The sequence below is a fragment of the Tyto alba genome, unplaced genomic scaffold, assembly GCF_018691265.1.
Source record: "Tyto alba isolate M040663 unplaced genomic scaffold, T.alba_DEE_v4.0 Super-Scaffold_1, whole genome shotgun sequence".
NCBI lineage: Eukaryota > Metazoa > Chordata > Aves > Strigiformes > Tytonidae > Tyto > Tyto alba.
Genome location: NW_024881261.1, coordinates 4,496,255 through 4,517,299, shown reverse-complemented (window position 1 = coordinate 4,517,299; position 21,045 = coordinate 4,496,255). Strand labels below are relative to the sequence as shown.

The window sequence follows — 21,045 nt, the reverse complement described above, 5'->3', positions numbered from 1 at the left end:
GGTGAAACAGGGACAGAGCCCCAGCACCCGCCGACTCGCTGGGCCGCTTTTGATCGCCGATGCCGTTGGCCGACCGGTTTGCTGGGCTGTTGGCGGCGGGAAGCCCCGGTGAAGGCTCCGCTCGATGAAGACGCTGCTCGCGGTACCTCTGGAGGGGAGCCGCCATTTTGGCGGGAGGACGGAGACGCCAGCCAGGCACGTGCCGCCCTGTCGAAGACGCTCCTGCGATCGCCTGGGAAAAGCAAGCTTGGTCCGTGCGCCCCTCCTGCCCCAGCTTTTTAATAATAAATTATTTGTGAGGTGGAATTAATTAATTAATTAATTAATTAATTAATTAAGTGCGCGAGGGCGCACAGCGGTAACCACAGTGGCCCCCCCCCCACCCTGCCCCGCCGGGACTACATTTCCCAGCAGCCCCCGCGGCGCGGCTCGGCTCGCCGGGTGGGAAATGGCGGCCTGGGCGCGGGCGGTGCGGGGGTTGCTGCTGGATATCAGCGGGGTCCTCTACGACAGCGGCGGTGATGGCGGGGTGCCCATCGCCGGTTCGGTGGAGGCGGTGCGCAGGTGAGTGCCTGGGGCTCGGCGGAACACGGCCAGGGCCTCCCCCATTCGCACTGCCGGGCGGGGCCGCCGGCGTGAGGGGCCGCCCGCGGTGTGTGTGTGTCTGAGGGGGGGGGGGGGGGCAGAGGGCACGACACCCCAGAGCATGGAAGTGCGGGCATGGCTCCCCAAAATACACAGTGTGGGACTAACCCTGGGCTTCGTAGTTGCATCCAAAGCCGAGCGAAGATCGGGGTTTAAAACTACCCCGACTGCGCAACGCGCAACCCCCCCCCCCCCCCCCCCCCCCCCCCCCCCACACACACACGGTTTGCTGCGTAAAGTTGAGTGGGACAGGACAGCAAACGTGAACGCTGGCGTTTCTTACGTTTATTTAAGTTGTGAGGGAGCCCGCTGAGTACGGGTTTGCTGTCCCCGGGCTGATGGGGAAAGGAGCCAGGAGCAGTCAGATCATATCCCACCTGATTTTGTATTTACTGCCATTGCTGCACATGTACCGGGAGTGGGCAATATACAGAGGTCTGGCACATTCCCCCGGTAATCGTTTTTAAAATATTGTCCGAACTGGCATGGTGCTTCTGTAAATTGATTAGCTTTGCTGTGCAGTTAACTGGGACTTCTCGCAGAGAACTTGCAACCCAGCATAAGTGGAGAATTTCAGCGCTGCAGTTAATGATTGCCCAGTTTGTAAGTGACTCAAAGTATTGTCATGGCAAGTTACTCACTGGTCCCCACAGGTAGTGAATGCCTTCGCTTTTAGCTGGGTAATGCAATCCAGTTAACACAAGCTAAGTAACCTCTGCTAGAGAGACAGTGGTTTTATTTGTTTAACTTAACTAATATTAATCAACTGGGTTGACTTGTCAGTTTGTCTATCAGCCCTGTTTGACCAGAGAAAACAGGATGGGGCTGGGGGAGAGCAATGTCCGCAGGGCCATCGTTGTTTAAAGACAGGTACCGATTCGTGGGTTTCCACAGAAGAGCCTTTTGGCTCCATGTGATGTTTCGCTAACCCGCTGCAGAAAATCCAGATCCATTTCACGTGGTGAATGCTGCTGTGTGTACGCCACTTGAAATGTTTTAAGTGTATAAATACTGAACCCATTTGAAACGTAGACAGCCGGCTTGCTGAGTGCCTCTGTGGCTTCTGTCTTCTGGGGCCACCCAGTGTGGACACAGTTGTGACAGGTGCTTTATCAAGTGGGGTAATATGCAGGAACAAATACTGAAATCACTAAAATTAATCATACGAATTTAGTTACATATGTGCCTAAATGTTGGTGAGCCGCCATGGAAGGGGTAGAGCTGGAGAATATCCAAATGTACCAGTAATAAAAGAAGTCTTTGCTGTTTTTTTGGTGTTTTGGTTTTTTCTTTTTTTTAATTTTGTCTTTGTTCATATTTCTTGAAATACATGTAGCAGGCATGTGAAGCATGATCGGATAAATCTTCTCTTTTCATCTACAGGATCAGAGTTTCCAGTGTTGTGAGAAAGCAGTATTTGAAGCAAGATTAAGGCTTATTGATGCTCTTGGCCCATTTGTGGTGCTCACTGGCCCCAGCCGGCCAGGGGGAGCTGCGAGTACCTGGACAGCCGACAGGAGAGCTGTACCCTGAGGGAATTTGGTGAAATTAGGCAAAGGGAAAAGTTGCTTTTGTAAAAACATCATATTGAAATCCTGTGGCACATGGGTTTTCCAAGGGGTCATATGTGACTTCTGTTGCCGTTCATCCATTCCCCCTTTATGCAATATTTCAGCGCTGTTTCTGTTCTCCCGCCTTTCTGTAGCTATGTTACAGGCTCAGGATTTGAGAGGGACCCTAAGAGAAAAGACTTGTAGCAAAATGAAAGCATTTGTTTTCTCCTGGGTGTGCAGAGCAACCTGTTTGCTGACTGCTGGGGCAGCCTCTGCCAGGATTAAACTTCCCTTGCTTTCCTTCTTGTCTCGCTCAAATCCTCCTGGTAATATTGCTTCCTGCTGAGGCTGGTGCCTGTGCCAGCTGGTCTGTTGGTGAAAGAGTCCTGCCCTCCATCTTCCAGGAGAACGTGTCTTGCCACACTCCTCTGATCTTTTGCCAGCTGGCACTTTCTGCTGGAACCAGCGCATATGCCGAGTTTGTTCAGTGCGTGGCATGGGGCAGCTTGCATTGTGGCTGAGGCCTCCCTGCATGGTCAAAACAAACATAAATAACAACTACTACATAATTACTGTTGGAGAGCAGATATTTTCTTTTAAAACCTGGACATATTCAATAATATCTGCATCGCAAGTTTCCAAATACTTTTGACATACTGTTTTTTGTTTTCTCCTAGGTTTTTAAACTTTTATTTTCTGTTATGTTGCAGGATGTTTATTAAATAAATATTGTTACTGCATTTGCTGAAACCCCCATGGAGGCAATGTAAACTGCAATTTAACTTATAGCAAATGTCAGAAATATGCTGATGAAACAACAGTAAAACTCTGGCCTTGGGCAAAATGCAAGATATTACGAGCTTTCTCTTGAAATCCTAGAAGTGCCTAAGCCCTTGTTCTTTACTAGGGATTTCTGTGACTTGGCAGCTAATCGGACCTGTCAGACCTGGAGGGGGCTGCAGGGGTCTTCGAGGAGGGTTTTTGGAGATGCGATCCAACAAAAAGCTCCTCAGCGCTGCGCTGGGAAAGTCGATCTCGTTTGGGCAGGATCTGGTGAGCCGGTGTGCACGGGGCCACCGTGCTGCACGGGGAGGTTTTGTGGGCTGCCATGGGGTTTCTCTGCAGCTCCAGGCATGAGGCTTGGTTCCTAGGGAGGGTGCTGGGAACATGATGGTTGTTTTTAGCATGTGTGGGCTCTGAGGAGTCTCCTGTCAATAAGCAATGGAGAAGCAGTGGTCGTAGCTGTGGAAATTGGGGACAGCAGGAGTATGGAAAAATGCCAGGAAGGAAGAAAAACCGAAACATTTTGTTCAGGTCATTCAATGTAAGTGGTTAAGAATAATCATTTTCCTTGGGTAAAGTCAAGTAGCCTTATTTATCTGCCTATTAGGTTGGTAATTGTTCTAGCTCACACCATTTAAAATCTTTATTGACTCATTATCCTATTGCCAGTTGGTCATTAATATTTGTGTCTGCGTCATAGTACAGCTCAGTGGTTTCAAGCAGATGGATTAAAGCTAAAAGCGGCTCTTTTTTTTAATTAATTCGTTTTTGTATCAATTAAAAAGTCATAATTGCAGATAGCAGGGAACTTTATAACTAATTCAAATTGATATGATCTTTTGCTAAGAGAGATATCTAAAATCTTTTATTGCATATATATGTCCAATAGGAGTCTTAAATACCGTTTTGATAATTCACACTACCGATATGGACTCTGATAATATGACAGCTGACCAGTTCTCTTCAGATTGTCTTGCTACCTCATCTCCCACACCATTACAGCAATTAACTTTGTGTAACAACATATAGTACACACCAATAAAAATCATAAGTAAACATTTTCATTTGTGGTTGGTTTCATATGACTGAAGCCATTCTGACTCCTTAAAACTATTTGCTGCATTATTTTTCTTGTTTTCAGCCAAATTCTGCTATGCCGTTATTTGAGTTAGTATTTGAGAGAGTAGCAGTGTAATTTTTGCCAGCAGAATTTGGCCCATATTATATTTATGATGGCTGCAGAGGGGTGGTTCTCTCTTGTTTGCTTGTTTTTAGCTAGCAGTACAGTCAGATGGAGCAGAAAAATGACAAAAGAAGATGACGGACACTGAAACTTCCTGACCAAGATGACATTCAGTAAGACTCTTCCCAGTGCTGTAGAGACCCTCCTGGGGAAAGCATCAGTAGACGTTATCCAAGTTGGTATAACTTGTGATGAAACGCTAAGTGTTACAACTGGGAATGCTTTATTTCTTGCTAATGTACCTGCACCTCTGATAAAATTTACCTGTAAAATACCGTAGGACTCAGTATGCACTGAAAGGGAATCAGTGAATTGGAGACTGAAAGGATGAACAACAGAAGTTTTGTTGTACAGAGCAGACCTCCTTCTGCACTCAAGTAATGATAAGGTGAATCTGGATCCCTGTGGTTACTCAGCTGGCCTGTGGCAGACAGGCACCCATGTGCCTAAGGGCATTAGCACCCCTGGTTTAACTCAGAAGCCAGGGTGCCAGGAATGTCACTAAATCCACTGGGGACTGTTTTTAAATTTAGGGGGGGATGTTCGGAGTGGTAGATGATTAAAAAATCCAAAAGCAGCTTGATAAGGTAATTTGGCCCTTTAAAATTTTTAACCCATAACGTTTCTCAATTGTTTAGTTTACTGTGGAATACTTTTGTTGTTGTTTTATTTAACTCTGTTGTAAGGATTTTCTTAAAACACATCTGTCCTGAGTGCGTGAGGTTAACTGGCAGATGTCGTGGAGCAGATCAGAAAGCCCACGGACAAGATCAGAAAGCCCATCGGTGACTTAAAGGCTTCTTCTGGAGCCAGCCTTAACAGTGCCTCTGTACTGTGCTGTTATTGCCTTAATTGATTTACACAGCATTGACACGAGGTGAGCTATTCGCTTTTTATTTTACAAATAGCAGGGAGCTGGTCTCTTACAAGACAGAAGGTGGTTAAACATCCATAAAAGATGCTCAGCCTGTGCTCTGTTATTTGCATTTACAGCTGTGTGCTGATAGTGTGTCCATTAGCATATCCATATGAAAAGCACACAGTAGTTGGACATTTACAACATCCTGTTGTTTGACCAGTATAGTGCATCTGTTAGCACAGCTTTCTACAGAGTCCTTTAAAAGAGCAACGGAAATCTGGGGAGCAGGGAGGCTGTGGAGCAGCTGGACAGTTGTGTTAAAATAAAATACCCAAAGAGTCTAACAAGGCAAAGATTGCGAGGAGAACAAGCGGAACTGGAACTGTAAAGCAATTCGGCGTGCGGGGGTTCAGTGGGACGGTTGTGAGTTTACAAAGAGCCATCTGAAAGTGTGTGTGTAACAAGGAGTGGGAAATCTTTGTTGTCGCAGAAGATAACTGAAGCATGGCTCAGCACTGTCTGTGCAGATGTTTAAAGTTTCCAGGCTTGCTGTGCCTTCAGGATGTGAGATAGCAAAGGAGTTTTTCCTCCTAGAAAGAGACTTTCAAATAAACTAAGCAAAATCTTGTGTAAATGTCTGTTCATTTTGTCTTTGCACTTAACCCTGCACTTTCTATCCGTGGATCCCAAAGAAGGGTGGGTGTCACCTGCCCTTTCTGAAGTAGCAGAGACACAAAAAGATGAAGCAGTTCTTTGTTACGTGGCTGTTCACTGGCACAGCCAGAAAGAGATCCAGGAATTGTTCCTCAGTGGCTGCAGAGTTGTAGCAGCTCCACTTGAGTCTGTAACTTGGTTATGACCTCAGTTTTCTGAGAGCAGTGGACCTTCCTAACCATATTTGCTTTACTAATCAGCAGTGTTCATTATTTTTTAAAAAAGATCTGTGTCCCTGAAGTTGTGGGTACTTCAAGTGCTGTCTGCACAAATTGCATGAGTAAGTGTGTACACTTGTGGAATTTAAACATCATTAACCTTTAGGGTCTTGAGCTACTTACTGTCCGTCAGCACGATTATGTGCCGCACAAATATTTGCCAATAAAGAATAATAGAAGATACTACAGTGATATCTACTACCTAATGGTACTTGTTTATATATATATATTTGTACTTCGTGTGAATACAGATTAATCCCTGGTGGATGAGCAGCACTCTACCTCGTTCTGTGCTTTAGAACTTGAGGCTTGACTCAGTTTGCCACCACCGTAGTAATTTTTTTTTTTTTTTTCCCCATCTTTCCTGTTTGGTGAATTCGGTCTCGAATCTTAGAATCGAACCCAATTCTTTGCATATCCTCAGCAGTATTGCCATTCAGATTCCATGCTGGTTTTGCAAGCGATGCGCTGGAATCAGTTGTCAGTTGCTTCCAGATAAAATCACACTAAGTTTGTTGGAACGCAGCTTGGTCTTTGAGCTACTGCAGTGAAACAGGGTGGTACTTTCTAAAGCAGGTAAGCAGAGCACAAGGGGGAATTCTTTATAAAATGGACTAAATAAAGCCTTTTGGCAATTTACTTTCTTTTTTTGAGAAATAGAATTCATTATTTACAAACAGGCGCTGTTTGTATGCAAAGTAAGAATTTGTGACAGATAACTTGGTTCTGACTGAAATTTTAATGGAATAATTAGTAGCTTCAGAGGCAAAAATAATGTCTTTTAGTACAGAATGAAAGCTATTGGAGTATGATTTATGCTGTTCATAAAAATGTTTTGCTTAATTAAATATATTCCTGATGTTTTCATGCTGAATCCCCAAAGTTTGGATTTTTTTCTTGACAGCTCCCAAAGTGGAGAGTTACCAAGTATTTAAAGTCTACCAGAGTTTACTTTTGTTACAAAATACACCCATATGTTTGAATTGTACTCAGCATGGTGTTGCTGTGATAAAACAATCAGCCAGTCACTACAGGGTGAGGTGAGCAGCCCTGTTCAGTTCCTGCAGAGTGTGGTTCAAGTCTGGGGCTGCTAGGTGTAATACTTTAAGGTAAATGTGGTAATCTGTAGCGATTAAATATATCTTATTACTGAATGTAATGGACCAGAAAGATTTTTCTTATATTCTGCTTTATGTTTCCTTTCTTTCTGCAGATTCACTTCAAAAGCATGTATTGTTTTTATTAAAAACTTAATTCTGGATTTCACTGTTGTGGCATACTGTTGTCCACCCTTCTGTTCAGGCAGGTGGAATATGATTTATGGTATAGAGTAATTTGTTCAGTAATTCTGGTATCCAGCTGCATTTGGTGATCAGAGAGGGGCAGTGTTTGTAGAGATTGGGGACAAGACGGACTTCGTGTTTGTTTTGATGTACAATTTCCAGTATTTATTTCTACCTCTGAAAAATTCCGGGTGATTGAAATAACCTAAATAAAGGTGTTGGTAGGTTTTTAAATTTAACTCTGAACTACAGTCCAGTGATTTTTCAGTTTTTGCTGTCAGTGCTCAAAGTGATGTTTCTAGAGCCTTTAGTTTTATAACTGTACCCTTTCTTATTTCACCCTTGCCCACCTTTAAATAAAATTGGCCTCTTTTCTTGTGGCTCCTTTGTATGTGCCTATTAATCTGCCTTCATTCCCGTTCAGAGGTAATGCCCTCCTATTTTTTAAATCCCTTTTGTAATCCTTCCTTTGGATTCCCTCCAAATTATCCACTTCTATATATAGAGAGAGGTGAGCCATATGGGTCTGGAGAGGAAATTGTGCTCGTGAGATAGCAGATGCAGAGATGAGTTTCAGACACAGGAATGCAAGGGGGAGTGGGGCCAAAAAGTGCTGTACGTAAGGATTTGTCAGGCCAGCCTTGCTATATGGAGCAGAAAGCTGGACCACCAGAGAACGGGAGCTTTAATGATCTCGGCTGTGCTTGGGACCAACGACAGGACATCAGTGAAGGGAAACACCAGAAGATGAGGGGACAAAAGTAGCATCAGAGATGCGACAGCAAGATTGAAGGAGTTTGGACATACTGTGTGGATGGCAGAAATCAGAGGGAGGGAAAAGTTTGCACACGGGGTTAGAGAAGGAACAACCAGAAAGCGAGCCAAGGTCGCTGTGTCACAGGAGCATGCGTGGGGTTTCATCCACAGTCCTCTGAGCTCATCGTGCCTGCTGAGCAAAACTGGGAAGTTCAGTCTTTTGTGGAATTGGGAGAGGCTTGTGCTGTAAAAACTGGCCAGATGAACTAAGGATGGGCGAAAGCTTTTACGCCTGGCCTCCTTTGAAATAATGATTTTGCTTGGTGTTATTTCAGAAGTCGAAATTAAAGGTGAAAAATGCTTGCCACTGAACTAGGTACTGAAATTGCATGAGTGCAGATTCGTGGAGAAAGTATGATACATTACTGCCACAAATACGCTTTTTAAGCAGAGGGTACATAAAGCTGAGTGAACGTACTCCCCCCACACAGGGATTTCCACAGCTGGAGCTCAGAAGGGGTTATCGCTCTCAGCCAGCAGTGAGCTGCAAAACCCTTTTGCATCCTCCTCTCAGGTGTGTGTGCTGCTCCGGCAGCGGGAGGGTCTCCTGGGGAAAAACCTGCAAGATCAGGTCAGGAATTTGTAATAATTCGTAAACGTAACGTAGTCTGACGCTTTAAGATGTAGCCTGTTCATCACAAGGGCTAGAAGAGGGGTTTTGCCTTCTGTGTAGAGCAGTGTGTGACTTGCTAGGTGAGTTACTCCCCAGGGCCAGGCAGGGAGGCTTTTGTGAGCAGTGTAAAAACACCCCAGTCAGCAGTGTCTGAAGGCACAGAAGATTTTGATACCTCCTTTTGTCTTGATCACTCACCATTTTGTCGTCTGAATGGGATTTTACCCACCCGTACACAGACTGTTGAGGACTAGCACTGAACTCTTGTTGCAAAACCCCTTTTAATTTGTCATTTTGAGTGTGATTTTTAGATGCTGGCTGAAACCATATCACACACCGTGGTTCTCTGTCAGCCAGGCAGGCTAAAGAAGTGGTATAAATTTCTGTTCTTTTCAGACCTTCTTCTGTATTGACCTTGAAACTAGGCAAGTAATTTCTGCTTTTGACCATTATGCTCAGTTTGTCTTGGCACAGTTTCATCTCATCTTGACAGGAGATGCTTTACCTGCAGGGCCAGCACCCTGTCCCTTTCAGAAGGCAACAAGAAAGCATTAGTCCTGCCCAGGTGGGAAGATGGCATTGTTGCACAAGTCCTGATTTTAGTTTATTATTTGGTCACAGATAGATAATTCTCTGGTCATGTTATTTCCCCATGTTTCAGAGATGGTATTAGAGTGCTGACAAATTTACAGTGAAGCGTGCTGGTATTTGTCAGCTGATGCAAAAGAGGCAAATAGAGGAAGTGCTTATCATGCTTTCTTTTTTTTTTAAATTAAAAAAAAAAAAAAACAAAAAAAAAAAACAACAACAACAAAACCAAAACAAAACTCTGAAAAACCAAAAGCCAGGTACAAAGCCAGTTCTGGAATTCTCATTACCAGCTCTCTTCCAAACCTCTTTGAAGTTAGCACTGGACAGTGGCCAAGCTTTGGCTTGTTGCTTCTTCCAGGGTTTTGCTTTCTGCCCCGCTGCCCAGGACTTGCTGGCTGTGGGCAGGACTCTCCTTTTGCTCTCAGGTTAGGAAAAACCTTTGCTACAAAAGAGAGTGGTCAGAGATGGGAAGTCTGACGTTTAGCCTTATACCGTGTCCTTAGTTGTTTCTTCCATGTGCAGGACAATGTGAATTTAAGGAGGGATGGCTTCCAGCCTAGATGCTGGTGCCATTTATTTTCCTACCAGTGTCACAACCTTTACATCATCTAAAAGAACAGTTTTTGTGTTTTATTTGCCCAAAGGCTGCCCATAGAGGTTGGCAAGGGCAGTTGGTTAAGTCTGCGCAAGGTCAGTCAGGATGTCTAATAATTGTCCTAACACTTTACCTGTTATGGAACAATAATGAGAGTTTTTTCATTATTTTCGGGTGAGTGAACCTGGCAGATGCTGACAGCCAGCAGATGTGTAAAGTTCGAGGTGATTTGTAAGGGACCGGCTCATCTGACGCACGGTAATTGCATTGTGGGACATTGTCACTCAGCGTCGTGTCCTGCTCCGGCAGAACGAGGTAAAGGTCAGTTCAAAGAGCTGGCGTAGCATGAGGGGCAGCTTGGGGCTGAAATTAAAAACCTCATTTCCACCTCTCCCCTATACGTGTACTCACGGCATGCCTAGAGCCGGGTGGGTGCCCCAGTTCTAGATTTAGGGATCATTTGGGAGACCAAGCGGTTGTTTCGGTCTGGAGCGGGCTTAAATCCCTCCTCTATTAAGGCTTAGAAAAAGTCTCTCCACCCACCTGTTGGTGTGGTAGTTCGGCGCTCATCTGTCCGCTTATCATTTTGGGCTTGGAAGTTTCTTTTGTGACTTTTTTCCTTTGCTTCAGCAGCCGGTGTGGAGCCTGTCCGGCGCGCCGCCGGAGGGCTGCGCTTTCAATTCCATCTGCTCCCCGCTGCCCTGCACGCTCTGCCGTCCCCTCTGAGAGGGGCTCCGACAAGTTCCCTTTGCTGCAGAGATGCTTTTAGCAGCGTTTGCCATTTGTGACATCCCAAAAAGTCAGAATTGGCTCTCCCTTCACACCTAGCTCCCCGCACGCGGGTGAAGTTCAAGTTCCCCTCCTCCTGCTCGTGGGCATTAGGCGTGGTGGGAGCAGTCAGGTTGGAAACGGAGTGGATTTGTCTGATGGTGAACCTGCTGCTGGCCCCATGCGGGGAGCAGGAGGCGAGCTCGGGATGCCCACAGCTACCTGGACCACGCAGAGTCCCCGCAGCGGTGCTGCCTGCCCCTGCGCTCGGCTGGCGCTCTGATCAGGATTGATTTCTGGGGCTCTGGGAGTTTGAGTGGGATCTTTATCACGGCCACGATGTATGGAAGTCGGCTGAAGCCCAGATTGACTGGATTTCCTGGGCGTGCCTGTGCTTCTGTAATACAGATGCTGATAAATCTGTAACACGCTGGAGAGCTTGATAAAATGCGCGTTGTGCATTTTATCTGCTGTTGCCTCATTCTCTGCACTTGCAGATATCTAATCCTTTGCTCTATCGTATAAGGCATCACTGGACAAATTTTGTTCTTTATTCTTCTCCTAACATCCGCACACTTGCTGGCACTAGAAATTGCAGTAACTTGCTCTGCACGTGCTTCTAAAAATGTGAACACTGGTGGCTGGGTCAGCTCAGTAGCTCGAGGTTTGCCATTAAGCTGGCCGGTTTGGCTGCAGTGGCCCCAGTACAGTACAGACTCGCTGTGCAAAGCATCTCGCCTGTGTCAGACAGAGACCTTCAAGGTGTCTCTTAGTCCTGGTGTAAAACCTGACCGTGGAAATTTAAGGAGACCTTTGCTGTAAACACCAGCGGAGCAAGGATTTCCTCCATGTAGAACTGTTGTTAAAAGCTCACCCTAATTATTTAAGCTCTGAGTTAATAGTTGTTTGCTGATGCATGCTGGCCTGCAGGCTCCACTCACAGTCCCTGTGCTGAGCATCGAGGGATGGATTTGTCCCAGTGTGTGTATAATCATGCTTGTACCGGTGAGTGTAACTGTACTGTACAAGGGTTTGGCTTTTTAGAGATTTTTTTATCTTTTTAGAGATACTAACTTTGAAGGAAAAGGTAGCTTTTCGTTGAAAAGGTATTTGTGTAGAAATAAGTCTTCTCTGGAGTTCTTGATGATGTTTCTTTTGTTTAGTGTTCCAGGATATTTCTGAGAGTCTTTTTAACGTTTCACCAGACAGCTCTCATTTTCTGACCAGCTTGGCCTAAGTCTTTGTAGACCTCACCTGATCTTAAGCATTTACTAAGGTTGTTTGTTGAGGTAGTTACTGATGGCCCCAAAGGCATGAAGCAGTCCAGGAAGCCTCCAGACTACTTCAGCTTTGGTCACGCCTTTCAGAAGTGTAACTCTGTTTTTCAACTAAAATTCTGAGAAGGAAGTTAAATTTGTAGTATGGGAAAACAGTCTTTGCTTTCACCAGGCTGAGCCATGAGGGTGCTTGCTTGTCAGTGGTTAGTGTTGTTCCTGGATTCATTCTGTTGACCTTAAGGAAGAGAAAGAATAGATTCTGATTCAACAAATGCCTGCTTCCAGGCAGTTGTGAATCATGTTTTTTTTTTTCCTCAGAGTGTGCAGATAGGCTTTGCATTTAGAGTAAGATATTTTTTTAACCACAGCATACTCTATTAAAGTTTGTTATGTATCCAAATTACACTGCTTTGCTTTTTAACTACATCTGAAACCGTGTTTCGAATAACAGATGTGGAATACTGTCATCCCACTGTCACACCAATTGTTCATTGTTCTGAGAAGGTCACATCATAATTCATTAACAATAATTATTCCCTGGGTACACCCTGCACTTCTTCACTCAATTGCTTCATTAACTTGTGAGTGAATCTCACATTCACTGCTCCAATCAATGAAGATATATTTATAATGTACAAGTGGATGCTATTAGTTACAATATATTTACTGCCTAATTTAAAATAGAAAAGCTATCTTTATGAAGGGCAATTAACCACTAAGTGTAATTGATAATTCACATACCTATGATTAGGAAAGACAAATAATAAGAAAGAAATGAATCACCAACGTTATTGAAGAAGACACTGGCGTGCAGTTTTAATGAGCAGAAGGGACTCTCTGAGTCAGGACCAGATTTCTAAGAATCATTTGATGGAAAGTTCAACATCAGGTGCATTATCTCAAGGTGGTTTTGGTGTTTGCACCAACTAGTTGGGATCATCTTCCCTAGAAAAGGAACCCAGCATGTTTTGTTGTCTTGAGAATCGATGCAGAGGTTTTCCTGCTGGAAGAGTCCTTTTTCATCCTAACACAAAGAAAAGTAATAGTATTTTAATAAGGATTTATAAGCCTGGCCCCAAACTTACCTAAGTATCTGAACCTGTATGAGCTCAGATCCTCAAAAACAGTTATGTACAAATTCACACTAAAACTGACAAAAATTGGGCATTTTAATATAGCACAGGAGCTGAGTGACAGTCCCTTTGACAAATATTTTTTTAAAAGTTGTGATACATTTTCCATGCTTCTCATTTTCCATGGCCACTTTGAAATACATTGGTTTTCCAAATAACTGACAACCGATCCTTGGAGAAGAGACCTTTTCATGACATCCCCAGTAGGTCAGCACAGCTTGGGTCAGGAAACAAAGCTGCTCAGAGGCAGGGGACTTGCACAAGATTGCAGAGTAGTGATCCACAGGAACCACGTCCTTGGCTCTGGGCACTTGGAGCCATATTTTCTTCCCTTGAGAAACCACTTACCTGTAAACATTTAGAAATGAATCAGCTGAAGTACTGTATTTTTCAGGGTTACCCACCAAGTAATAGCACAGGTGTTTTATGAGAGATTTAAGTTTTAGATGCAACTGAAGCCACCCCGGTGTTGATATAAGCATCGTTACAACTAGCTGGCCTGTTACCTGGAGTCTGCAGAAGTGCAAAGCCTTCCTCTTACCCCCAGCTGATCACTGCAGCAGGTGGTCAGTAAGTGGAAAGGTGAAAATCCAAGTTAAAATGCTAAGGGCCAGGGATATCACACCAGCTGCTGTACTCATGGCTGTGCAGTGCCTTCGGGCCTTGCGCGTCTACATCGGTGGAGCGGTTTAAAGAAAAGAAACTGGATTTGTTTTTTTTTTTTTTTTTGATGTGTGGAGGGAATGTGTGCCTGACAGACTGTAGTAACCTGGGGATGGTGGGCATCACCTGTGTTGCCGTGTTCAGCTTAGCTCTCTGCTCCAGAGGGGCAGTTACATGCTATGGCAGGGGCTCTGTGCATGAAAACTGCAGCTGTAGTGCCCAGAATCAATATTTTAGGTGTGTCTTGGTCCCAGTAAGGGGTCCTGCTCCTGTTCTGGAATATCATCTTTGCATTTTTAATGTAATTATCCAAGTTGGGGGTTGAACAGCAAAGCTGATGCTCTAAGCTCCTTTTCCATGCCTGGCTAACCCCTCTGCCGCTTTTACTCAACAGGATCAAAGCGTCCGGTCTGAAGCTGCGGTTTTGCACTAACGAAACCCAAGCGACCCGGGAGAATTTTGTGAAGAAGCTCCAGGGCATGGGCTTTGACATCTCCGTGGCCGAAGTCACTGCCCCGGCGCCAGCAGCCTGCCGCATTTTGAAGGAGCGCAGCCTGAGGCCGCACTTGCTCGTGCACAACGGTGGGACAACGCTGCAGCAGATGCTGGGACACGCAGGGGGACAGCCCAGGGAGATGTGGGCAGTGAGTTCCCGTAGCTCGTGAGGGCGGGGGAGCTCCAAGCTGTTGTTTTCCTAGAGGGAAAAGCTTCTTCTTTACCCATGGAGACTGTGGAAGAAACCTTAGTGGGCTGGCCTGAGGTCTCTGGAATGGCAGTGGTACGGTGAAGGCACAGAGTTGTGCTAGGGGTCAGCAAATGCACAGAGGAGTCTGCTGCTGAACCACAGAGACTAGGAGATAGGTGAGGTCTTGTGCAGGATACTGTCTTTGTTATCATGACAGAAGTTTTAAAGTGTTTTCTTCTGTAGAATGTGGGTATGGAAGAGGTGGGTAGGTGGATCCTGCCCTCGCTGTCAGACATTTTCGTTCAGGAGTTTGCCTTGGGTCTAAGTACGTGAGCCACTGAGATGTGGGTGGTTGGAGCTAAGGCAAGCATAGGAAATGGTTTATTTTGCTCCATGTTGTAGGACAGATGAATAGCAGGATCCAGTCAGGAATAGAGGGGTCTGAAGAACACTTGGTTCAGCCTTGAATTTTTTTTTTAATGTGTTGTATAATGAGTGAAGGGAAACAAAAATCTGGAGGAAAACAGTCAGCTTCAATGGGATCTGAAATGATAAGATATTTGTGGATTATGTTTTTTTTTCTTCCTTCTGTAGATCTTGTCCCTGAATTTGCTGAGATCGATAAAACAAACCCAAACTGTGTTGTTATCGGAGATGCAGCAGAAAACTTTACCTACGCAAACCTTAATGAAGCTTTCCGAGTTCTGATTGGGATGGAGAAGCCTGTTTTGATCTCCCTTGGAAGAGGGTGAGTTAAACATTGTTTCTTCCTCAAGTCTCTACAGTTTTTAGTTTCCCCCAGTGCCTTTGTACTTAATGGAGGCCGGATATTGATGTGAGCATTCAGAGTACCAAATTTTAAGCAGTTATTCTCTGTGTCTGGACTGGGAGGCTGATCTGCTCAGGTATCTGTTGATGAAGAGTCCTTAATGGGTAATTCAGTCACCTGACTTAGCTTCCTCCTGTCCTGAGTCACTTACTTGTAGTCTTTCCAGGGGTGTAAGGGAAATCTGGGGTGATTACAATGAAAGGGGTCTCTGGGGGAAGGTGGTATGGATGCTCCCCATGAGCCACAGTTCAGCCTTGTGCTGATGCAGGATTGCAGAGGGCACTGGCAGTCACTGAACTTGTCATGCCGAATCCTCCAGTTGTCTTGGAAAATACTCATCAGTAGGGTCTCTGTGCTGCTACAGCACTGGGTGAGGCATCTCTTGAATTTCAGCTGTCGGTCATCTTTTTTCTGTAGACAGCACAGAGTAAGCAGTTGTGTGGATGTGTTTCATCAACTGCTAGAGGGTGACAGACAGAGCTGCTCTTCTGAAGAGGAATTGTAGTAGCTTTTAGAGAACCTGGAGATGCCCTGGTGTATAAGCACAGCTACTGCCCACCTCCGACCCTTCAGAGTCAGCATTCAAGAGTGAGCTAGACCTCGATGAAACAATCCATGTGTTTGCCGGTGACGGTGGGAGGGTTAAATAGCTGTAGTTTTGTAAGCCACTAGGAAAAGGACTTTTGCTGCTTTAAGAGCAAGTCTGAGAGCCTCTTAAAAACCCCATAGAAGTCATAGAGACTGTGGATTTTGATGTGTGCAGCCCCCAAGTGAATGAGTATTGCAAGAAACCAGAAGGATTATAGGGACTGCTTGACTTCTTGTCTTTGCCCCTGCAAGATCTCAGAGATGAGAACTGTTGGTTTAACTGCTGCCTGTAGCCATGTGTTCCTGTCTGAGCTGAAAATAAATTATTTTTAATAGTGAAAGAAACCCAAAACAAACAAAATCCAACAGGCTATGTTTGGATAAAGGGCTGTTGATATAGATTCATGATGCAGCTTGATTTTACAGCGTCCTGAAGTTACGGATGGTGAGGAGGCCCAAGTGGTCTAAAAATTCCCTGTTTCAGCCAACAGTCAGACAGGTTTCTTCTTCCAGGTTTGAATCCTGCCCACTTTTGTAGTGGTTGAGATGTGATACTGGATGTGGCTAATGGCCTCTGTGACGTAAATGACTCCTTGATATTTGAGTGGTACTTAAAGATGCCGTCTCTGAAAGTTGGCGTTGGCATCTCTGCAGGTTGATTCATGTCATACATAAGAGACAAATTCCATGCTGGTGGCTTGAGAATTGCTATACATGAGGCATAAGAAGCCAGGAGAGTTTTCATTTGCTACTGTAGAAACCCTAACAATTATGAAAGTAGCTGCAATGTACAAACTCCACTCGAACTATGTTAGAGATGGAGGTAGATGTTCCTCTGGTTGTGAGGAAATTGAGGTGGCTGAGAAGACCTAAGGGGAGACCCCAAGCATACACTGAGAAACAGCTGGGCTGTACAGACATTTTTAATTATTCTTGGAACATTAAAGGTGAATTTTGACCTCCTGCTTTCACATGCAGGAAAAATCCAGTCAGGGAATTTGAATGTTTTCCTGAAAACAATTCAGGTAGATGTATTCTGAGATTTCAAATGGGAGGTTATTAATGCCAGCGCTGAATAACAACAAATCCCAACAGCCTTGAAGGAGTTGTTCTTATCTATTGTGCGACGTACAGGCTTAAAGAAGACTGTGCATGTTTAGCTTGAGGAGACTGCAGTGACAGCTTTTTTCAGTGGTTCAATAGGCCGTAATGAGCATGAAAACCCTTCTTAGTTTGCAGCTTTTTGATCCAGCTGCGTAGAACTTACCAGGGGGAAGGAGCAGTTAAATCCATTGTGTTGCCTTACCTGACACTCATGCTCTGATCCTACAACACGGGCAAAAAATCCTTCCTGTTTTTCAGTTAGAAGGATAAGGAGAAAACGCTGAGCCAACGCCAGAATGGCTGATGTATGTAAAATAACCAGGTCTTTTGTTATGCAATGCCGTCTTTCAAAATGAAATACAGAATCAACCTTTGTCTAAGATTTGCAACGCAATCAATGCAAAAGTACCTTTGCACCCTGCGCCTCTAAAAGTATTTATTTATTTGGTCATTCTTTGGTGTAGACAACTCTAAAACAGACTCACTGTTATTTTTTCAAGATGTCATTTTTCATTTTAAAATACAGATTTTTGGATATTCTGAGCTCAGTTTTCACAATGAGCATATTTTTTTTTAACAATTGATCATTTAGGTAATAGGACCATGAGTTCTAAATGAGTTACCCTAGTGGGTAAATTCTCTGACTCAAAGAAGGGAGATTATAAATTGGATGAATTGTTCACCTAACTAGTGAATCCTCACTGATGCAAAGGGCCACATACAAAAGCCAGCCACAAGCCAGCTTCGTTTTTAACCTGCAGAATCAGTGTAATTGATTGGACCTTAACAAGGTGCCTACCTTGGGCAAGTAGCTTGGTTTTGGTTGAAGTTTCAGTTCATTCCATAGAAAACGAAAGTGTCAGAGTCACTGAAGCAGAATGCCCTCCTCCTGAAAATGGAGTGATTTACATTTAGCATCTGTTTTGGGCTGAGAGTGGGAATTGGCTTTGTAATTTCTTCTGTCATGCCACTGTCAGAAAATTAAGCTGTTTACGCTAGACTATAGAAGGTTAATGGCTGTTCTAGCAAAGGTCAAGTGGTCATTTTAAAGGGAGGCTGTGCTGAATAATCGAAAATGGCAGAAGGATAAGGCATAAAATCTTAACTGACTGCTCATCCTACCTTTTTTCTCTGCCATATAGAAGCCTGTCTTTGCTCTGATCAGGAGAGCTTTGAAGACCTGTGTTAATGTGAATTGCTATGCCAGAAAAACATTGTAAAGATACTAGTGAATTTTTTCAGCTTCATGGCAATAGGAAGACTTTTCAAAGGAACAAAATTGAGCTTGGAGGGCTTTCTTAGTCCCAATAAACAGTGCCCTGGCTTTCCTTACATGGGAAGCAATCATGGCCAACTGTTTGGGGTCCCCTTCCAGATATACCAAAGAAGGTGTTGCAGCTGCTGGTTGGTGCCAGCCCTCATCTTGTATCTGCCAAGGGGTCCCCGTTGCTGATTAAAGGAAGAGCAACGTAACTGCTGTCCTTTGCGAGCAGCTAACACTGTGTGCAGTAAAATACAGGCCAAGTTCATCCTTGATATAAGCTCGCTGAAATCCCTTTGAACCAGTGGAGGTGTGTCCCAGATGCCAGATGGGCATCTGGTCTGAGATTTTTTCCCCAAGCATTGCACGGTACTGAGCCTGTCCTTTACTTAATTCCTGGTGTTAAATTAAGGCTCCAGAGTTTCTGATGACTTGACTTTTTGTTGCAGCCATATGGACATCTATATAGGCACAGAAATAATAAAATGTGGTTTCTTTGTATTTAACTGCCAACGTTTTCATTTCATTGGAACTTTATCACTTTCATTTCCAGACGCTACTATAAAGAAACCGATGGTCTGAAACTTGATGTTGGAGCATATATGAAGGCATTAGAGGTATTTTATAGCTTGCATTATGCTTATTTGCTCTGTGCACCTTGTTCAAAGAGTAACTGGTATAAATATGGGTCATCCTCTGTAATTACTCACCTTGGTGGAGGAAGTTTCCACAGATTGAAACACATTTGCTGCATTCTAAAGATGAGTGGATTAATTTGGTTTCTGGCTTCGTTCATTTAAAAAAATTCATTTAGAATGTGAACTTTTACCATTGTGGTACCTTTATTGGAAGTGAGGCCCGTGAAAGAAGGAGCCAGAAAAGGAAAACATGGAATATTGCCTACAAGATACCCAAGAAAAACTGAAGGTCCCTTTTACATTTGGTGTAGCATTGTTAACGCAGCCCTTGACCTTAACAGTTTACAGCATAAGGCTTTTATTCAGCAAGATGCTTAAGTGTAGTCCTGTTTTTAAGCCTGATTCAGTCTGTGCAGATCTGGAACTCAACAGATAAGCCAACCTAAGGGTGCAAGGAGGAGGGAATCATTACGGTCCCTTTTATAGGCTCGCGGAGAGATAAAAAAATAAATACAGAGTGAATGCAGGGAATAAAGCAAATTAGGGGAGTCTACAAGCACAGAAGATAGTGGATATCATGTATGCTTGCAGCACATTCATTTCTATCCATATGAGTTTTGGGGAGAGCTTTTGCTTCCCAAAATAAGTTCAGGCTTCTGGTTATCTAGGAACAAGTTAGAAAGACCTTATTTATTCAAATTTTTTAGCATACTACTGATATTTTACTTGCAGGAGAATAAAGCTTTTCAGCTCAGGCTGGTCACTTGAACCATTAAAAATATGCCAGACGGTTAAAGAAACCCTCAGCATCTCTTAAGGCCCTCCAGTACTTTTCATCATTTCATATGAAGGATATTTGCTATTTCTTCGACAGCAATGCTCTTACAAAAATGAGCAATATTGGAACTGAGTCTGAAGACTGCTCTCATGATGGGGAATGTAACAGGTTTGTAACTTGAGATGTTTCAGGAGGACTTTCTCTCCTGCTAGAGAACACTTCTGTTACCCAAATTCTCCAATACTTACCTTCACCCGCTAATCCATCGTGTTACTTAAGGACAAAAATCAACAGTCACATACTTTTTATACAACTGACTGGAGTTACTTTTCTGATCAGCATTTTTTCTGTGTCTCTCTCTCCTTTTTTTCCAGTATGCCTGTGATGTTCAAGCTGAGGTAGTGGGAAAACCAGCAAAAATGTTTTTTGAGTCAGCCTTAGCAGAAATGGGAGTTCCACCACAGCAGGTAAGGTTTCTGATGCTGTGACCACGGGCTGTGGTGCCATGTAGTTTTGCCCACTGATGCATTTATTCTGATTTGCTGTCTTTCATGGAAGGTTATAGAAGAGGTTGAAGGGAATGTGGCCAAGAGGACATGGTAAACTTTGAGTAGATGTACAAATAGTTTTTTCCAAACCCAGTGTGTTATACATGGTGCAGAGTAGTATTTATATTTGGGAATTTTCTATGAATCGCTGAAAAAAAAAAAAAAGGAAAAGGAAAAGAAAAAATGTTGAAAAAAATGCTTCCGAGGGAAAAACCCCCATGTTTGCCCATTCTATCAAGTAGTGTGAAGTTGACAAAACAGAACTGACAGCCAAGAGGGTAGATGCTAGCAGGTAGGGGACCTGTTGAATTTCTTCTGCCCTGTGCATACTTCCTACCCTCCTGAAAGGCATGACATTATTTTCTCTGCTTTTTTGAGGGTTCTTTTTGACTGCCTGCTATTTCCCTTTTCATCCCCCTTGTCTGTCTCTCTTTGCTCTGACTTGTGCCCTCAATATCTCTACCCAATATAGAATTTTCCATCTCTCCGTTCTCTACTGTGGTTTCTCCTTCTACTTGTACCCTTGTGTTGTGTTTTCTTACTCACCTTCCTCCCAAACGATATAGTTCAAAAGAATTTGCGCTTCTGCTGTGGAATTCCTTTATTTGGAGGCTAAAGAAAACAATACAAAGGAATAAAAGTTAGGTTTCCCAGGGAATTATGGAAGATGTACCTCACAAGATGAGAGGTGCCCCAATGCCTGGCAGTCCACTTGGAGTGGAGGCTGCCGCATGGTGGAATTGCAGCCAAAATGTTATTTATTTCTTTTGGTGTCACACTGACTTACTTTTTTTTTTAGTAAAAGGGAAAGGCAGAACTGAAATATTTTCTAATTTAGGTGAATGGGAAGCACTGACTGA

The 21,045-nt window shown here is 43.9% G+C and overlaps 1 protein-coding gene across 7 annotated transcripts in view; it reads left to right on the top strand.

Moving 5' to 3' along the window:
• Positions 1-439: 439 nt before the first annotated feature.
• LOC104367620 (phospholysine phosphohistidine inorganic pyrophosphate phosphatase) overlaps positions 440-21,045 on the top strand; it is a 95,594-nt gene continuing 74,988 nt past the window's right edge. For all 7 annotated transcript variants that reach the window (XR_004406483.2, XM_032988519.2, XM_032988517.2 and 4 more), the window contains exons 1-5: positions 440-564; positions 14,149-14,336; positions 15,034-15,187; positions 18,775-18,838; positions 20,012-20,104. Coding sequence is in view for 6 of the 7 variants with exons in the window: in XM_032988519.2 (XP_032844410.2) it covers positions 449-564; positions 14,149-14,336; positions 15,034-15,187; positions 18,775-18,838; positions 20,012-20,104 (615 nt within the window). In the remaining variant the exon portion in view is untranslated. The remainder of the gene's footprint in view (positions 565-14,148; positions 14,337-15,033; positions 15,188-18,774; positions 18,839-20,011; positions 20,105-21,045) is intronic.